The sequence below is a fragment of the Carassius carassius genome, chromosome 3 (assembly GCF_963082965.1).
Source record: "Carassius carassius chromosome 3, fCarCar2.1, whole genome shotgun sequence".
Classification (NCBI taxonomy): domain Eukaryota; kingdom Metazoa; phylum Chordata; class Actinopteri; order Cypriniformes; family Cyprinidae; genus Carassius; species Carassius carassius.
The window spans coordinates 40,733,483-40,751,147 of record NC_081757.1 but is presented as its reverse complement, the minus strand read 5'-3'; the positions used below and the strand labels follow the sequence as shown (position 1 = coordinate 40,751,147).

The following is a 17,665-nucleotide window of genomic DNA, read 5'->3' as shown; positions in this document are numbered from 1 at the left end:
TTTTGTTGCAGGTATGCGCCCTCCAAAAGATGGCACATAGACACCATTATGAGGGTTCTGACAACGGTAAAATTTCTTTCATTCTTATAACTTGCTTTACTGCTACCATTAAATTAGATCACATTCATGATTACTTGAGTTTATCACGTGATGTATATTTAAAGTACATTTTGGACAGTGTTTTGTAACGGTTGCTGATGAACTCTTGATATTGATTATAGAATGTGAAGAATGATCCTCTAAGAGCATTTCTTAATCAAAGTCTTGGTGATGTGTGTTTTGAGTTCTGTATGTCATTTAATGCCATTGCTCTACCAAAATGGTGTTGTGCTCATGCTAAAGCCAGTGCTTGGCCGGGGATCAGCAGACATCTTTCGATTTGCATTTCTACTAACTTGAGCCAAATGATGATATAACCTTCCCACAAATAAACACAAGTCTTGAAGACATTTTAACATCCACAGTAATTTAATTTAGTATAGTTTTGCAGTGGTCTTTCCAGATTGAGTAGCAGTTATTTATTAGAAGTGCCTGTTTTTTTGGGTGGAAATGCACAAAATGCACCCTTTTGATGGCAGAGTAGTTTGAAATGCCCTTCTGATGTACTTGTTTTGTTGTATCTACTCTTGTAGGCAGGGAGTTATGTCCGGGATGACTCTGTGCCCAACCTCATCCAGCTCATCACAAATAGTGTAGAGATGCATGCCTACACTGTACAGAGACTCTACAAAGCCCTCCTGGATGACATCTCTCAGGTTAGAATCATCTTAACACGGTTTTCTCTAGGGATGCACCAATATGAAAATGTTGGCCGATACTGATAACCGATAATTCCTTAAATATGAAAGCAGATAACCGATATGTTGGCCGATAAATCTAAATCCACTTTTTTACATAATTTTTGAGAGCCTGATAACCAAAAAAGTCTCACCATTAAAAGGCATTAAACACTTAAACATAAATCAAACATAAAGCAGCCATACAAAGAAATAAAATAAATAATGGAAACAAGTTACTGGACAACATTACTTAAGTGTTAAAAAATTAACATGGACAGTGGTGTAGCGGATCGGAGTGGGGGTCCTGACGATAAGACAATGGAGTATGTTGGAAGAGGACAATCATGTAAGGACTATAGCCAGAAATATTGTCAAAATAATTAAATATTTGTCATTTCTAGTTAATGTAGGCCTGTTTTTTTCTGGCTATTGTTAGGTTACTTTTATTATAAAATTAATATTACAATTAATTTGCTTTTCTCAACAATTTCATAGAGCATCACCGCATAACGGACACGCTGTGACTCGCAGACTGTGAGGAAAATAAAAAAATAGGCTATTCGCTTAGGCTACTCCTCACTGAGAATGTTTTTAAAATGTCTTCTTAAACAGGTCTATTATTGCTTGCAATGAATTAGGGCTGAAAGGATTCCTCGAGTAAATCGATTACAAAAAATAATTAGGGATGCACGATCATGATTTTTCATGGCCGATACCGATTTCCGATTTTTTTTATCTTTAAGCAACAAACAAGAAAGAAGGAAAGTGTGCATAAATAAGTAAAATTTATTTGGTATTTAATAGGCCAAACTGGCTTTTGGCTATTGCATACAATAACCGTAACCATCTGAAATTAACAGCAGTAACTGCACAGTAAGTAGCCTACATTCAATACAAACAATGACTGCGTTTACATGCAGCCAATAACCCGTTCAAAACCGGGATATTAGCAATAACCCGGTCGCGCACGGCCATGTAAACACCGGCAAAAACCCGGATATGCTCATATCCCGTTTTTTAAAAACCGGGATATTATACCTGGGGTACCCCTTTTCTAACCCGAATATTTGGTCTTGTAAACGCGTTTCGGCATATCCCCATCAAAATGTGTGTTCTGCGCATGTTCCATTCACAAGGAATCTTGGTCTTTTGAGTAGAGACGGCGCATAAAAAACCCTGCGTGCAGTATAGAGGCACAGTAGTGTCAAGTGCTGCTGGTGGATCAGTACCAGCGCAAACAAAGACTATCACTATCTCCCCCAAACTATTCATTATCCGCCTGCTGCTGCTGTTGTTGTTGTTGTCTTTGGATACAGGAAGAAGAATCGGAAATGATGCATATTGCGTCTTGTTGTCCGTACGTCCAGACGCTAACCGTGCGTCGCCGTTTACATCGGGATTGGCGACTGATTACACATTCCATGCATACAGGAGTAACTCTCTCTGCTCACGCATGTAAACGGGTTATCCCGAATGTTTCAGAAACCCAAATAGTGACCTTAACCCGACCATAACCCGAATTTTAACAGCATGTAAACGTAGTCATAGATTGTACAGACATCAGCATTTAGCTTTTGTTTTTGAATTGGGTTGAAACTACAGAGAACTGGCCTTAAATGAAAGATTAACTGGTAACCATGTGAAATTAAAGGCAACAACTGCATGGTTCTACAGTCCAACAACACAATCAACACACATTCAATAAGATGTTTCTTAATCAGCATTCAGTATTTGTTTTAGTTTTTAAATTTGGTTTTTAATAAAATAAAAAAAAAGGTCTTTACCAGTGAGACTAAAAAAAAGTATGCTATATAAATACATTCCAAAATGTTAAAATCAAATAATGTTGGTGCGAATAAAACAAAGATGCAAAGTGTTTCATTCATCCAATTAAAAAAAAAAATTAGGGTAATGATTCAAATATATATTTTTTGAGCCATTGTTTTTGAGCCAACTTATTGTCTCAAGTAAAAAAATATAGATGTGAATCATTACCCTAAATGATTTTTAATTGGATGAATGAAACACTTTTTTTCAGTGTGTTATAGCACAGGTGATTTTTAAATCAAATTTAGTCTGTAATTTTAAGATAAAATAAAAATAATCATCCTAATGCTGAACTGACGTTTACTTCTGGCTTTTCAAACGTGTATGCAAGTTCTACTTTACAAAAAAAAAAAAAAAAAAAAACTATTTCTTTTCTCATCCAACACATGAGCTGAACATCTCTTCACGTTCTACTCATGTTCAGGGCACGGATCGGTACAGTATACGCTCATGCAGCTTTAGTGTGCGCAGAAAAGGGGCTCTTATTTGTGTGCCAGTACACCAACGGCTGATCGCTTCCTGCTATCTGTGCCTCAGACATGAAGCTCTGCATTTTCAGTGCTGAACGGCTGCCCGTGTCCTGTGCACAGATTTCGAAATACTTTCAAACAAATGACGTAGCAAACGATTACAATGTAGTATGTGCACGCGGGCACTTTGTGCGTATCCTTTCATATAAAACTGTGAAATAAACTGTGCAAGCAGTGTCGTGGTCAGTTAATTCATGGAATTACCAAAAAAGGTGATTAAAGCTGACTTAAACTGTGCATGCATGTGATATATTTTATATATATTATATACAGGATATATTTATATGCACGTCTAGAAATCAGCCCAGCACTGTCTCACTCATCTAACACATCCTATTTAACTTGTCAGTTCGTGTTAATTTGAGCACTTCTGTCAGTGAACGCTGCCTGCAAAACACTAAAATAAATATCAAAGAAATAATGTTTATTTAGGCTACAAGAAAGTAGCCTAAATAAGAAAGTTAAATACACCCTAACGGACGCGACAACAACACGAGAAAATACTCATTATAATCAGTGATGCTACACTGGATGTAGCACAACACGACATGATAAATCCCCGTCCGGTCTGTGATGTAGGCTACTGACACAGTTCAAATGTCCTGTATAGATACTAGACAGACTAAACCTGTCGCAACGCGGTTGTTGCGTCTGGTTTACTTTTCCGCCACCAAGCAAGCTCAGTAACTCCTCATCTGCACGTGCTCTCTTTGAAATAGGAATCGTTGCCATATTTCTTGTTACCATCTTTTATTTATCGCTGTCTCGTTTGTATTTGGCCAGTTTGGAGAAAGCCTCACCAAACCTTACCAGCCAGCGTTTGCGATCACGAGAACTTGTGTAAACGCTGATGGGTGACATGAATGCAGATGACTCCAGATCGGTGATGCGGTATTTGCTTTCCCAACAAGATCCATCGCCCCACACTAAATTAATTTGTTGAATGTATAAACTGTATTTTCCCACGCTCAAATCTGCCAATCTAAAGGAAACGCTGTGTTTGAGGTAATTTGTTAATTACCATAGACTTAGAATTTGCAACTATTACAGTTATTACACTTATATACAAAACTTTGTATTATGTTTGTGACGTCACGTGCACTACCGCCGGTGGCAGTAGACAACCGCGGTAGCAACCGACCACTGCGGTGACGCGGTTGTCACGGCAACCGTCACAGCCCTAGCTCTGCCTCGAAGCCTCTTTTAATATAATTTAAATCTCACGTCAGGTTCTTTGGCAATAATTTTTTTTTAATGCGACACAACACGTTAACGTCACCCAGAAAGCGGAAGGAGACACAAGCGCTGCGTCCGAAATCACATACTGCAAGGAGTCAGCAGTGTTTTGATTTGAGGGCATGTGCAAACGTAAAGAGAACGTCGTGGCATGTGTCCATTGCAAGATAGAGCTGGCATACCACAACTAGGGCCCTATGATTTCCGCGAAGCAGAAAACGCGGAGGGAATCGCGGAATCCAGTCATAAAAACGGAATTTACAGTTGAACGCGGAATGGCACGAAATTTGCCACATTTTTTATGAATGAATCAAAAATAGGTCATTGCACTTACATCAAATCATGATATGGACTAATATCTGTAAATATTAAGCCGGAACAGTCTATTTAAATATGAATCCTGCATGTTCTGCGTGTCTCTGTTAATGAATGGAGCAGAAGCGCGACTTCCTTTATTTACACACACTGAAGCGTGCGTGACGCTCCGGTGATTTCAGCGTCTGCGGTCTCACTAAATAAGGACGTGAACACATGAATAACATCTCCAAAACTGCTCTGACAGTCACTTTATGAGCATTTGACCGTTTGATTTGAGTAAAACTAGCGTCATACACAGAACCGTAAAGGTACGTCAACCCGTCAAAATAAAAGTCTGTTTTTTTTAAGGTTTAATCGCACAACATTTCTTCCATGTTTTATTTTTAATAGTAAATCCTCTTTGTTTACCAAAAAGTTAAGTTTGCTTAATTTATAATAATTAAAAGATAAATTAAATTAATGTTTTATGTTTAATGTGCATCTCAGAAAATGCTTTATTTTAAACCCCAACTGAATGGAACTTAAATGCACTTAATCCATGTTTACAGTAGAGATTGACCTATATGGGTTATTCTATAGCCGATGCCGATGTTTAGAGTTCAGGGTCAGCCGATGGCCGATATGTGCTGCCGATTTTTAGGGCCGATATCTTGAAGTTTTCCCCTTCATTTGCATTTTAAAAATGTCACACTAATAATAAGTGGATGCACAACATTTCTAAACTTATCATCATTTATTGAGCACAGACAGAAGTCAATCAGAAAGTCAAATCATTTACAAAAAGGTTTTAGAGCATTTATCAAGCAGAATTTTTCAAGTTTGTTGGAACATAAATGTAAACTTAAATATACATTTAAATAAAATGTTATAAATAAAAATCAATTAAACTGAAAGCTGTTCAAGCTACGTGTGCTGAAGCTGAAGAGCTGAATGAACACCAGTAACTGAAATGCTGCCATCTTATTTAACAGAGGGAAACGCATCTCATTCCGATATTTGTACAACATAAATATAATACTACAACTTATATACGTACAAAAAGACCAAATGCATATGTGAACTCGAACTAAATAACATGCTAATCAGAATGTTTAACTTCTGTTGTGGATGCGCTCTTGGCCCTTCACAACAACACGCTGAAACACTGAAACCTAACCAAACGAATTCATAACATTTTATTATAATTATTGTTCTCATAATAATGTAATATATATGACAATCTCAATCATAGTTATTAATGTTGTAAGCTGCTATTTGAGCTGCGTGCGCTGAGCTAAAGATGATCACCAGCAAACTGAAGCGCTCCATTTACCCTTTATAGGCTATAGCTTAACCAAACGCATTCTATATGAGAAAAATCTGATTTATATGCATAAAATAAACGAAATATTACAACATACAATTGTACAAAAGACTGTAGATGCACAAGCGAACTTAACTGTGCTAGTTGTGTGGATGCGTTGTGGATGCGCTCTTAACAACGCACTAAAACACGGGTGAACAAAGATTCTGTACATTATTTTACTGGAGCTAATAATCTTCATGATCTGACAGACTGGCCCTTCACATGTTGCAGTTCACTGTATTTTCCTTTTCGAAGTCTTTTCCAATTATATTTCAAGCAATTAAAAACCATCATGGTGAACAGTGCTCATCTTAAGTGTCTCTGGAGGAAATAATGTATTCTTTATCAGCTCTAAGATATCGGCCAAATTCTCTTATCGGTTTGATAATGATAACAGAAAAACGTACATTTATCGGCCGATACCGATATGGTGGCTGATATATATCGTGTATCCCTAGTTTTGATCTTCACTGGACCTTAAACTTGTAATTCCAAAGTGCAAAACTTGTCATCTGTTAGTTTCATACAAGAAATGAGTCAAATCTGAAAATTAACATGTTGTTGTTCCAAACCCGTGTGACAGATTGGGCTTCGTTCAAATGCAAAAGGAGATGTTTGAAAAGACTGTTCATTCTGCTCTTTTTCCATTCACTGTATGAAAGTAAATAGTGACAGATGCTCCAGTTTGATGATAATGAAATGAACTGTTGAAAAAAAAGTTCTGCAAATTGTGTGCCTACATTCCTCCAAGTCTTCTGCAGACATGAAATAGCTTTGTGTGAGCAACAGAGTAGAACAACGTATACTATATTTGGACCCTGAATGCGTCATACCCCATTCAAAGATTGTTTGGAATGACATTTGGATGACTAAATGTTAACAGAATTGTCAAATCTTTCTTTCTGTAGCAACCTCTAGTACAGGTGGCATCCTGGTGCATAGGAGAGTATGGAGACCTGTTGGTCTCAGGCCAGTGTGAGGAGGAGGAACCCATTCAGGTAAATGACTTGTATGCCCTTCAAACCCTCCACACACACTTATTTTAAAAACAGAACAATTGTATTCGATTTCATCTCTCAGGTTTCTGAAGATGAGGTCCTGGATGTTTTAGAAGGTCTCCTTGTTTCTAACTTGTCCACTCCTGTAACAAGAGGTTATTCTCTGACTGCTATCATGAAGCTGTCCACCCGTTTTAGCAGCCTGAAGTAAGCAAACCTGTTCTGAGTCACATGAGGATGTATTTTCTTGAAATGAGCTTGTGTACCCAAACAGATCAAGCAGGCCCTGATCTTTCAGTTATTTTCGTTTGCTCTGCAGTCGAATCAAAAAAGTGGTGTCGATATACGGCAGCAGCATAGATGTGGAGCTGCAGCAGAGAGCTGTGGAATATAACGCACTTTTCAAAAAATATGATCACATGAGGTAAGAGCTCACCTACTGTTCCAGACTCATGTTTGTCACACTTCATTTTAACATTAAATGCCCCCCCCCCCCCCATGTTCAGTTTATTATGCTCACTCTCTTTCTTCCTCTTTCCCATGAAGATCTGCATTACTAGAGCGAATGCCTATTATGGAAAAAACTGCCACTAACGGCGCAGCGGAGATTGTCCAGACCAATGGAGAAACAGATTCAACCATCCTGGACACAAAACATCTGCCCAACATCACTCAACCAGCCAATCAGGTGGGTTTCTAGAGCATGGTTTCTCAATCCAAACCTGTGCACATTTTAGGCATCTCAATAATCTGACTCTAAATGTAAGTATTTCCCTTATAGACATTATGCAAATAACAGGGTTTCAAAAATCCAAATAACAGGTGTGTTCTAAGGATTGTACTATCATTTAGCAACACACCGCTTGATCGGCTCATGTAACATCTTTCCCAAATACAAATTTCCCAAATAGTTTGAAAGTTGTCACTGTGAAAAATTACTAAGTCAGCCTATCCCTCTCAGCCTCATTTTCATCATTGTTAAGCTCTGTATGGCATCTGACCTTAAAATAAGGTCAATTACATGATGCCATGGGCGATACAGGGCTGTCAGGTTAGAAAAAAATAATAGGCAGAGGACAATGAGCGGGGAATCTCAAACGCAAGTATTTTAGGCACCAAGAATGCTGTTCCTCGAGGTTGAGTTGTGCTGCTTGGAGTAAATTATTTTCATGGCGATTAGCATGTTATGGGTCAAAGAACATTCAGTCAGAAGGCTGTCAATATGGTGAACTTAGTGTCTGGGGAATGCATTTATTCTGCATACCTCATCTAGTGAAATTATGTAAAATAAATATTTATGCTACAGTGGCAGTTTAGTTCAATGAGAGCTCTACTAATGAATTTGATCTGATGAGCTGAATCAGGTGTACTAGGTAAGGGAGACGTCCAAAATGTATGGTGCGTTGGATTCTGTAATAATGGATTGAGAAACCTCTGTATGGTCTGTTTGTCCTGTTTTATAGGCAAATGATTTATTAGACCTACTTGGAGGTAATGATGTGGTACCTGTTATTCAAACAACGGTTCCCACAAAGCCTGCGTCAGCTGGAGGAGAACTGCTGGATCTGCTGGGAGACCTTTCTTTGACGGGTCAGGATGCTGCACACCTCTGCTGCTCTGTAGCAAATTCACATCCTGCCATTCCTGTGCACCCCCCATGTTTTGAGCATGGACCAATTTTACTGTAGCCAAGTTTACATGCAACTAAATAACCGGTATAAAATGGGACTGAAAAGCCTTCATGTAAACTCCTCAGTCGTTATGATTGAGCTTGATTTAAATGAAATTCAATTTATGAATGCTGCAATTAATTTTGGAATACAGGTAATGCACATGCAAACACGTATGTGCCCTGGACCACAAAACCAGTCATAAGGGTCAATTTTTATAAATTGAGATGTATACATCATCTGAAAGCTAAATAAATAATGGTTTGTTAGGATCGGACAATATTTGGCTGAGATACAACTATTTGAAAATCTGGAATCTGAGCGATCAAAAAATCGAAATATTGATGAAATAGCCTTTAAAGTTGTTCAAATAAATTCTTACCAATGCATATTACCAATCAAAAATTATTTTTTGATATATTTACAGTACGGAAGTTACAAAATATCTTCATGGGACATGATCTTTACTTGATATCCTTATGATTTTTGGCATAAAGGAAAAATAAAAAAATTTGACCTATACAATGTATTTTTGGCTATTGCTACAAATATATCCCAGTGACTTAAGACTTGTTTTGTGCTGCAAGGTCACATGTATGAATCATATTGCAATGTTTAGGGTTCATATAACAGAACTTTCAGAATCTGAAATTGTATTAGATTTGTTACAATCAGTGCATGTAAACACATCTACTGTTTTAAAAGTAGTTCAGCTAAAAACAAAAATACTGTTACTTCCAAACCTGAATGACTTCTTTTCACTGGAAATTTTCATTTTTGGGTGAAGCCCTGCTTATACCATTGTGCCTTCTCTCTCCCTAGGTGGTCCGACCCCCACCCCTAATCCCTCTGTGCCCATGTCCCAGCCCCCTTTCCTTTTGGACGGTCTCACCTCGCAACCCCTCTTCAATGACATTGCAGCAGGTGAGCTTGCACTAAATTTCATCATAGTGGTTAATGCAAATAGTGCAGTGCAATTATCATACGTGTTTCTTCTTGCAGTCATTCCGCCAATGACGGCGTACAATAAAAACGGTCTGAAAATTGAGTTCACTTTTGAGAGGTCCAACCCCAACCCCAATATTGCAGTTATCACCATCCACGCCACCAACTCCACTGAGGCTGAAATGACAGAGTTTGTGTTCCAGGCTGCAGTACCAAAGGTTTGCTCTTTTCACTCTAGTAGTACTGTTAACAGAGAACACTTTTTGGTTAACCTGGCTAATGATTTAAAATGCAAGCCTTTTTCCCCTTTACTGATCATTTAAATGCACCTATATTAGACCTTTTGGTGATGTAATCCACTGCTTTTATAGTATTCCTGTATATGTTTAGTAATAATGTTATGAATAAATGTAGACATGCACATTCTGTTACTGTGGATATGGAGCATAAAGTACTTAATCAGATTATGCCAATTACAGAGTTCTCACAGGTTCTGATCAAATTTAATGTCATCAAAAGTTTAAATATATCAAAAGTGGTATAATGTCCTAATTGTCATTTTAAGAGGGATTACATTTGGGGATAGAAAAACAGGAATTGTGAGTCTAATTTGATTTATTAAACTTAAAAAAGGCTATGATTTCATTAAATAAATGTGAGTGCTTCAAAGTCAAAAGGCAGTACTGTTATGTTGTAGAAGGTTTTGGGAAAGCATTTTTATATTTTTTTTATGTCCCTCATCTTTTTGAAGCAGCTGGAGGCAATAAAGCATAGACATTTCAAAATAAAGAGTCCCACTGTATTTCAGGCAGGGTTTATAATTAAAGTCCCACATTATGCTTTTTTTTCCCACTGCAAAAAAATTAACTGACCCTGCTGTTGTTGGGTTAATAACTTAGTATTTAGAAGCTATATTGTTAACTGTCTTTATTGAATGAACTGGCAGTGAACAGAAAATAACTCTGGCTGACACCGCTTGGCACAATTGCTGTTGTTCTGTAGCATATGCAGCAAAAATATCTAGGATAAATTGGCGGTTTATTCTTAAACCAATCAGCGAGCTCGAATAGTGGAAGCATAGTTAGTTTAATATTTTAACAATTTAATATTTTTTTTTATTTAATTATATATATGAAATTGGTAAGTTATGACTTAGACATTTTTAAATATCTGAACAATATTATTATATTTATTTTAATAGTGTATTGACAATAGTGTATTGACTCAGTGTAGTATGGGAACAGCTCCAGTGAAGACTGCAAAGCCCTGCAGAGAGTTGTGCTCTTAGCCGAGAACATCTCCGGGTCTGCTCTCCCCTCTCTGCAGGACATCTTCCTCAAACGCTGCAAAAGCAGAGCTGTTAAAATCATCAAAGACTCCATCCACCCCAGTAACTATCTTTTCACTTTGCTGCCATCTGGTAAGCGCTTCCGTAGCCTGGTGGCAAAAACCGAAAGACTTGGGTGTAGTTTCTTCCCCCAGGCCATCAGGCTCCTAAACTCAGAACCAGCCTCTTAACATCTTCATGTCTCTACTTAATGTTCACTTTATCAGTAAGATATTCATCATTAACTACCTCACATTGACATACTGACAGCGTCAACCTGTTCGCACATTTGCCTCTTGTACATTCCTGTGTATCTTAATATTTAAGACTACAGTATAATGCACATATGCATATTGCCTCTTGTACAACCCTGGGTATCTTAATATTTAAGACTACAGTGTACTTTCATGCACATTATTTTCCGTTCTATATTTGATTCTACAGTATACATCTTTTTTTTTAAATTCTAATATTTTTAAGTTTTATTTCATTCTTTCATAGCTATATTTATGTATATATTCATGTGTGTTGTATTCTTTAAAAATTGCACTGTCCATGGAGTGGATTTGACGAATAAAAATCGTGAATTTTGAGTAATAATGGGCGGCACTATTGGGGTGAAAACCTCTGCTCTAAAGTATTTTTTTATTTACTCTTTAATCAGGTTTATGCATTTATTATGAATATGACCAAATTCCTTTTAAGATTAGAACATACATGTGCATGCAAACACGATGATAGCATCATTTCTGCTCCAGTCAAATGCTGAATCGTTTTTTTTGGGTTTCTAGACATTCCAGCTGCAGCTTCTGTCCCCCAGCAGTAATGTGGTTCCAGCCCTCAACCAGGGAAGCGTCACGCAGGTCATCAGGGTCCTCAACCCACAGAAGGTGAGATGTTACTGTGAGCCCCGGCCACACTCGTATCGCAGTAGATCTTCAGTCCACTCATCCTGAAACATCTTCGGTGAGGTCGGATGAGGGTTTGAGCGGATCGAAGCTGAATATTGTTATGCTGAAGTTGAAGCCAATGCCAGCCATTATGGAGCTTGGTTTAAAATTAAAGTAAATGTCACATCTCTGTGATTTTGATGGTTTAAGCTGAAGGCAGTGTTTCACTAGCAGACTCAGTCAACTCAAAGGTGTCATGCCTGCCGTTTTTCAGAAATCACACCATCACGAAGACTTTTTCTCAGATTCCTTGTCTTAACTTGACAAAAGATGAGGTGCACTCTACAAACAATCGAAATTGAATTAGGAGTTACTTTACTCTTTGAATGTGTCATTTAAATATAGGGGCATCCTAGAAAAACACTTGGATACACAACCAAAAGCATTTGCAATATGTGGTTTTGCATTTACAGAGGAAAAGTTTGGATCAAATCAGGGTAGGACAGTTGTTTTCAGCATAAGAAGCTCACTGTGGTCACAGCTTTTCCTGGTAGCTGAACTGAACTTGTCGGCAATGCTCCCTCTGATTGTCCAACAGCAATGTAAATATTTTACTGCTGAAAAATCAGCTAGCGAGCTGCTAGCCTTTAGTTTTTAAAAACAAATGCATGAGGACAATCTGAAGCTGATTAGACTGGTTTTGCTCTGAAGTTGAAGCTTGTCAGAGGGCTGCAATTATGAAAAAAAACAATTGCAATATGGCTTAGTGCAAATAGTTGTAAATGCTTGATTCACATATGCATTGCGTGAATGAAGAAATTAAGATAACCATACATTTTATTGTCACTTAGTGTTACATTGTAACAATAATAATTTATTTGACTTTATTTGCTTGATTTTATTTTGCATACATTAAAATGTATTTTGCATAGTATTACAATAGTAATTATTATTTTAAATCTGTAATGTGTCTAATATTATTATTATTATTAGCATTATTTTTATATATTGTATATTGTTTTGTTTTGTTTTTTGCCAAAATTGTGCAGCCCTACAAACATATGGCAAACCTTTCACATTTTAAATCAGAGAAATCTCAAACTAGTTATGTAGCCCTAGTTTGCCACCACAAATGCTTACATTTATAGAAATTAATTATTACATTTTATGGAGAAAGAACTTGAAACATAATTTTGTCTTAAGCTTGTACCTGACCTGCTCTTTTATTACAGCAACAGTTGCGAATGCGGATCAAGCTGACATACACTCACAAAGGCTCTCCTGTACAAGACCTGGCCGAGGTCAACAATTTCCCCCCTCAGTCCTGGCAGTGATTTTGCCACCCTTCTCAATCTTAAAGACCCCCAGCAAGGGAACTATGGGAAAGATGTCCCCTCCCCATTCCCAAACGATCCCCCGTGACATCACCACAGACGCTGCCCTGGGGTTGCATGGGAAGCAGTGGAATCTTCCTGACACAGTCAAGAGTTGATGGTATAAAGACTGATGATGATGACGATTACAGTGACAATGATGAAGAAAAATCACATATCTCAATGCATATCTTTTCATTCATTTCTTTGCCCGTCTGTCTTTCTCTCTCTACTTCGGGTTTAGTGCAAAATGTCCATACTCACACTTGCACTTAGCGTTGTGCACTTCACTTTATCTGTCACTGTAGTGCACTCCCACACTCCTGCTCACCCCAAACATGGGGAAACATCCCTGGTGGCCACTATACAAAGGAGCTGCTTGTCTGTTTTGTTTGATTTTGTCCATGTTTTTAATCTTGTTAATGGGTTTGGTGTATTTTAAGAAGAGCAACAACATATTAAATTAATTGCAAAGTCTGAACATTTGCCCCTTTAAGCATTTCAGAATCAAGAGGAAAATGGGTTGTGATGATGGCGCCTTAAATCATCGTTGTACATGGCATTTAGTAATTGTCGTGTAAGGCTGATCTAATGTCCCAGATACAAGCGATGTTGTGGCTACACCGTATTTCACATGAAAGCGTTGTCTGTCAGCAGTAATGTACACACTAACAGATCTGTCCAGAAGTGCTTGACCTTCATCACATGTATCATCAAGAACAGGCAACAGCGCATACTTTGATTTCTTAGACAGCGTCTAAATGTCTTCGACATTGACACTGGAGCGTCTCTTTTTGAGTTGACCGAGAGAGAGGGAGTGTGTTGCTCGTTAATTTTTGCGCAGCTTACATCACCCAATAGTTTTTCATCATCAAAGCTGGACACTTTTCCCCCAAAACCTTTAATTTGGCATATTGCGGTTTTGTTTGCCTCTACTAGTCACAGATGGTGTGTTCTTGTATTGTTTTTTTAAATCTTAAAATGCATTTATATTGATTGAAAATAGCCTACACTGAAGACATTTTCAGTTTTAAGATTTTTAGCTCAATCATTAAGCACTGAAATCTATTAAAAATGTAGTTAAAGAGTGTGATCTTGAAATTCAAATTGATTTCTCACTAAATTAACACCCAGCGATGTATAATGAGGTTATGGTCAGCGTAGATGCTGTAAATATAGGCCTTTATGAATGTAGTTCCATGCACTGAATGGACTTTTTTTTTTTGACTTTCTGCAGTGATTTGAAGTATGGAAATATTGCCTGAACTAAAGCAATGTGCCTTTGTCATAACCGGTTAAACAGAAAGCCCTGAGAGTTGACTGAAGAGTAGAGGACTTTTTAGTTTTGCAATCATTTCACTCAAGTTCTCGTTCAGAGGGCGTTGTACTGTCGGCATGCATTAGTTTGTGTCTCTTCTTGCAGCTTCCAAAGGCAGTTTGCAACATTAACCTGAATATACCTCACACTGTTGTCTTGTTTTGTCTTTGTCGGCTCGGAAGAGCACTATGATTGTTTCATCAAGTCATGGAAATCCTCACTTCACGTCATCTATCGCTGCTCTTTGTATCCTTCATCACTTTGCGTAATTGCATTTGCTATGCCACACTGAAGTCTGGTGACCAAATCAAGAGATGTTCTTTGGGCTTGGGAAAAATGTTAACAATGTTATGTATATGGAGAAAGAACGAAAAAAAAAGACTTCTTATTCTAATAGCCTCTTTGTGTTTTGTTGCGATTCTTTCAATTTCTTGGCTTTTTCTGTACATTTCTGAGGGCTTTTAAGATGCAACATCTGTTTCTTTTCATCCCTTTTTAAGATCCGGTTTTCTAAGACTTGCTTCCAGTGTATAATGTTTGAAACTGTCCCTCAGAAGGTAGTTTAATTTAACAACTTACCTGTTTGATTGATTGTTTATTGGAAAGAAACTGTACTATGTGCTGCCTGTATATTGTATATAATTGTAAAACGCATCAACCAGATCAAATCAAATAAAAATCTCATTTGAAGACCTGTGACGTTCAGCTAGGGGTGTAATGTGCACATGATCTTGAGTTGGCTTTGTTTTATCTAGATGTGCGGTGGATCACAGTCATTTACTACTGAAATGAATTTAAAAATGAAATGCTGCTTATGGACACCAATATAATTTGATGATCTGCAGCGGATTTGTTTTATTTTTTATTTTTTTCTGTCATGTACTCCCAGTTTTACATAATGCAATTTAAAGGGAGAGTTTAGTTCACTCCAAACTTGTATGAATGACTTTCTTCTGTGGAACACAAAATAATATATTTTGAAGAATGTGTAAACTTTCCAAATCAAGACTAGACTCCATTGATTTTCCATTATATGGACACGTTTTTAAGTTTCAATATCATTTGTGTTCCACAGAAGAACGTCATACAGGTTTGAAATGACATGAATTACACTTTTAAAAACATAGGTGCTTCATGACGCTGTAGAAGAACCTTTGTTGTCTAAATGGTTCCATAAAGAACCTCTGAAGAACCTATTGGTTTTAATGAAAAGTGGCTAAAGATGGTTCTTCAAATTATAAAAAGAAAAGGATGAGATGACCTTTAAATGATTGGTTCTTTGTGGAATCAAAAATGGTTCTTCCATGGCATCGCTGTGAAGAACCTTTTAAGGCACCTTTATTTGTAAGAGTGAATCTTCAGACCCCTTTATAGTAAACCAAAGTTTATAGTTACAGTTTTCCCATAAACCACCCTAGTGATAGTTCCATGCAGTTTAGGCTCATGCATATTCCCAAAAAGTCCTTTTTTTATGAAGAATTTGGAGTTGAGGCAAAATTTCATATAAATTGCTGTCGGGAAAAGCAAAATATCCCTAGTGTGAGAACATGATCTTGTCCCCGATTGTTTCGATGCCTCTTTAGTGAACTTGCATTACATTAGCTGGCAGCCTGTGGTTGAGAGGTGCGTAACAACTTTTTCGACTGCGCGAAAGCATTTTCAATAACAATTTTCTGCCTTTTACAATAAGACCTTTGCGCATTGAAGAGGGCAAGACAACCATCGGTTTCGTCAACACCAAATTATTTTTTTCAGCTGCATGTGAGAAAAGCAATGTAAATATTGTCATTTCTACTCTTTATGTAAACATCCTAAAGTAATGCAACCTAAGTTCGAATTCTCAAGTCACCACTATTCACTATATATTGCGATACATGCACAGACCTTTGTACATTTGGAAATATACTGTTGATTCTTCAATTAATCCTCATTAAGAAGCAGTCTTGGGGACTGGGTGTCACTTCTTGATCCGGAGGACTTTGTATCACATGCTTGGATGATTGCCTTCTCCATCAGAATCCCTTTGTAATCTGTAAAGGTATCGGTTTTTTTTTTTTGAGTGTATATGTGCTCTCTACTCAGATATTTTACACTTGCTATTCAACACATCTGAACTTGTGCAGGAGGGGAGGATGACCCCAATGAGTCTGACATGATGGACGATCCTCGAGGAACGAGTGCTGGACTGAGTTCATGATGATGGAAGAAAATGACATGGGATATTTTAGACTTATGCTGTGTATTATTGTCTTTGGGTTGGAGAAAATGATCAAATAAAAAACGGTCAAACTTGATGTTGTGTTGTGTTTTGTGTTTCTGGGTATCTGGGAAACACCGTTCTGAATGATCCAGTTTTATCTCGGCAGACACAGTAGTCTGCCGTCACCCTCTTGTGTTAAACTTTGAAACTGCAATGGCATGGAAGCCTATGTCTGAAGTATGCAATTACTATTACCGTAATATCCTTTTCTAATAACTTTTTATCTTAATCCTCTGTTCCTTTCAGTTGACTCCAGTGTTGTATTTGTAAAACAAAAAGCAAAACATCCACCTGTTATTTTCCCTTATAAATTCTTTTGTTCCCAAGACCATTTTTGACAGGTTTAGATAGTTTTAATGTGACTGTCATATAACAAAAATAGACACCAGTGACACCATAAAAGTGTTTACAGCTGAGAAAACTGCTATGAATTCATAGCCTGTTTTATGTAATTTGATGTCAGATTGTTAAATCCTTTCTTCCTCATCTTCCGATACTCCGTTACCTTGACATGTTTACAGTCACAGATTTTATGCATTATATTTGCTAAAGCGTCAAATTTATCTCAATATGCCTGTGATTTATAGCATGCTACAAAATGTTCAGTTTAAAGTTTAACTGCTTCAAAACACATTGCACAAGAAGAGCGAGTCATTCCAGTTTGGGTGACAGAGGTCAGTGATTCTTTGATAAGAGTGAATGACTCCAAATCTCTCTAGATTTACAGACCTGATGTTCTTTCAACAGTGCTGACTGATGGATGAAGTGTCATTTATCAGGAACAAAACGGACATTGATTAACTAAAAGATTATTTGCATCTTCTGGAGAGCTGCATGCTCCGTAAATGT

The 17,665-nt window shown here is 37.4% G+C and overlaps 1 protein-coding gene across 2 annotated transcripts in view; it reads left to right on the top strand.

Moving 5' to 3' along the window:
• Positions 1–15,261, top strand: part of LOC132126915 (AP-1 complex subunit gamma-1) — a 31,602-nt gene extending 16,341 nt beyond the window's left edge. For both annotated transcript variants that reach the window (XM_059538518.1, XM_059538525.1), the window contains exons 13-23: positions 12–66; positions 633–755; positions 6,944–7,033; positions 7,116–7,240; positions 7,353–7,457; positions 7,580–7,721; positions 8,497–8,623; positions 9,526–9,627; positions 9,706–9,866; positions 11,767–11,865; positions 13,098–15,261. In XM_059538518.1, the coding sequence (XP_059394501.1) occupies positions 12–66; positions 633–755; positions 6,944–7,033; positions 7,116–7,240; positions 7,353–7,457; positions 7,580–7,721; positions 8,497–8,623; positions 9,526–9,627; positions 9,706–9,866; positions 11,767–11,865; positions 13,098–13,199 (1,231 nt within the window). In that variant the 3' untranslated portion in view covers positions 13,200–15,261. The remainder of the gene's footprint in view (positions 1–11; positions 67–632; positions 756–6,943; positions 7,034–7,115; positions 7,241–7,352; positions 7,458–7,579; positions 7,722–8,496; positions 8,624–9,525; positions 9,628–9,705; positions 9,867–11,766; positions 11,866–13,097) is intronic.
• The last annotated feature ends 2,404 nt before the right edge of the window (positions 15,262–17,665 follow it).